General features: G+C 46.0%; 1 protein-coding gene across 1 annotated transcript in view; it reads left to right on the forward strand.

Annotated features, from left to right (window-relative positions):
• camta1b (calmodulin binding transcription activator 1b) overlaps positions 1-2,500 on the forward strand; it is a gene marked incomplete at both ends in the record, with an annotated part of 72,746 nt that overhangs the window by 48,304 nt on the left and 21,942 nt on the right. The window contains 1 exon segment of the mRNA XM_084441314.1: positions 1,650-1,721. Within this exon segment, the coding sequence (XP_084297440.1) occupies positions 1,650-1,721 (72 nt within the window).

A 2,500-nucleotide genomic window follows, 5' to 3' on the forward strand; every position in this document is an offset into this window, starting at 1 on the left:
AGATTGACAGAGAAGGAAGGGAGGGAGGAAGGGAGGGATGAAGGGAGGGATGAAGGGAGGGAGGAAGGGAGGGAGGGCTGGAGGATGAGAGGGTGTCAGTGAAGGAGGAGAGAACAAGATGGGAAGGAGAGAGAGATGCAGATAGAGAGCGAGAGACAGAGAGGGAAAGTCACAGAGAGCGAGAGACAGAGAAAGAGAGTCACAGAGAGAGGGAGAGACAGAGAGAGGGAGAGACAGAGAGAGGGAGAGACAGAGAGAGGGAGAGAGACAGAGAGAGGGAGAGTCCCACACAGAGAGAGACAGAGAGACAGAGAATGGGAGAGAGAGGGAGAGAGACAGAGAGAGACAGAGAGGGAGAGAGAAAATAATGTCTACCTTGGGTGAAGACTATCCTGGAAACCGTATGGAAATGCACCCTGCCTTTGGCAAAACCCCCAGAACAAAGGGAGGGTACTTCAGAGAGGAAGTTGAATAGAAAGATAGAATGAGAGAGCAAGTGTCTATTGTGTGTGTGTGTGTGTGTGTGTGTGTGTGTGTGTGTGTGTGTGTGTGTGTGTGTGTGTTAGAGAGAGAGAGAGATAGAGGGAGGGAGGGAGGGAGGGAGGGAGGGAGGGAGGGAGGGAGGGCTGGCCAGGGAGAGGAAGAGTAGAGAGAGGATAGCTATCAAGGTCATCACTGCAACAATTCAACATCCAATAGAATCAAACAGACGCGGCACTGTCCTGTACTCTGTCTGTGAGCAGCTCCTGCTGGTAGAAGCATGTACTGCAGACTCTATTCCTCTATTTCTTCTTCTAGTTGACAATCAAGCGGTTAATGCATTGGTTGTTTAGTGTTGAGTGTTGTTAGGTGTTGAATGTGTGTTTCTGTGTTTAATAAAATGTACTGTAAAAAGTGCATTAATAATTTAATATCTGTATAATGAGTAATTGACTTGAACTTAGTAATTGACAAATTGACTAATTGTCACTTAAGCCTTCGTGTTTTAAATCAGAATCAAAGTTAGTTTATTGTCAGGTAGTTTACAACATGCTAGGAATTTGCTTTGGTCAATAGTGCACACTGATGGAGACAACATTGGACAGGGTGCAGGGATGAGACTGGACAGTTCAAAGACAGTGCAAATGAGCAGTAATACAAATGCAAAATACATTATACAAAATGGAGTGCTGTGAGTGTATGTGCAGTATGTGTACATAGTGTAATGTGTTTTGTGATGTTTTTATATCCAGCCAATGCCCCCACCCCCTTTTTTTTTTTTTACTCTGGACACTTTGGACGCTTTTGTCTCCCCATATCTGCTTAGTGGCTATAGCCTGTCTTAGTGGTTATAGCCTGTCTGACATTTCCCAGGAGCTTGATCGTCTCGTTGAGAGAGGTCAGGGAAGAATTTTTACAGCTCACTTTTCTGGCCCCTGTGTGAACTGATTTTTTGCTTCCCTCTGGAATATGTAGGGGTATGACCTATGTCCATCCCCCATTGCTCTCTGTAAAGTGCATTGTTATGCCTTTGTGTATGAAAGGCGCTATACAAATAAAGATTGATTAATTGATTGATTGATTATATACACAATGTGTGTGCCTTTGTGATATTTCTGAGCAGTAAACCACTGTATGTATCATAACCCTCTATCCTCCCCCCTGTTCAGTGTCTGTACGGCTGCTACGTCCACTCCTCCATCATACCCACCTTCCATCGCCGATGCTATTGGCTGCTACAGGTAAGCCCCTCCCACCAAACCTCACCTAGATGCACATTGTATTCCACCTGGGAAGGGATGGACAGAGGCTTTTTAGAGGTGGCAACTTAGCAACTAACCTGACACGCCTAATGGTTTGTTTAACATAACCATCTGGGAAAGCTCCGTTGGAAACTGTTTGGAAAAGGGTGGGCACTTAAAAATACAGGCAGGTGATTGGATGAACTGCCTGTCTATCACTGTATAATGGTAAATGGACTGCATTTATATAGCACTTTAATCCATTCACGTACACAAGCACACACCAGGCTAGCCTGCTCATTGGGAGCAATGTGGGGTTCAGTGTCTTGCCCAAGGACCCTTCGACATGTGGAAAGAAGGAGTCGGGATTCAAACCGCCGACCCTGCGGTCATTAGACCGCTCTACCTCCGGAGTCACAGCCGCCCCAGTCTATCACAGGCTAACTGTGGTGCTTCTCGCTGTTGTCACACCTAAACCAGACCCGGCATAGCTGGTAGTATTTCCTCACAGAACACTGATTGGCTAGATCATTTTCTGATCGGGCACAAACAGATCTTTATGGAGCCTGTCCAGTCCGGTCTTCAGAGAGAAACACAATGCGAGCTCATGACTTCAGAATGGTCTCACGAGGCTACCATAGCTCAATGACCAGGCAGAACGTGGGGCCTGTCTGAATCCTTCACCTCCAATAAGGCTAAATACAACAGGGACATTTGTGGGGGAGGGCCAAAAAATAATAATTTGTTTCTAACTTGCTTACAGGGTAGAAATGTGTCTT

Source organism: Borostomias antarcticus (genome assembly GCF_949987555.1).
Source record: "Borostomias antarcticus genome assembly, chromosome: 7".
NCBI classification, from domain to species: Eukaryota; Metazoa; Chordata; class Actinopteri; order Stomiiformes; family Stomiidae; genus Borostomias; species Borostomias antarcticus.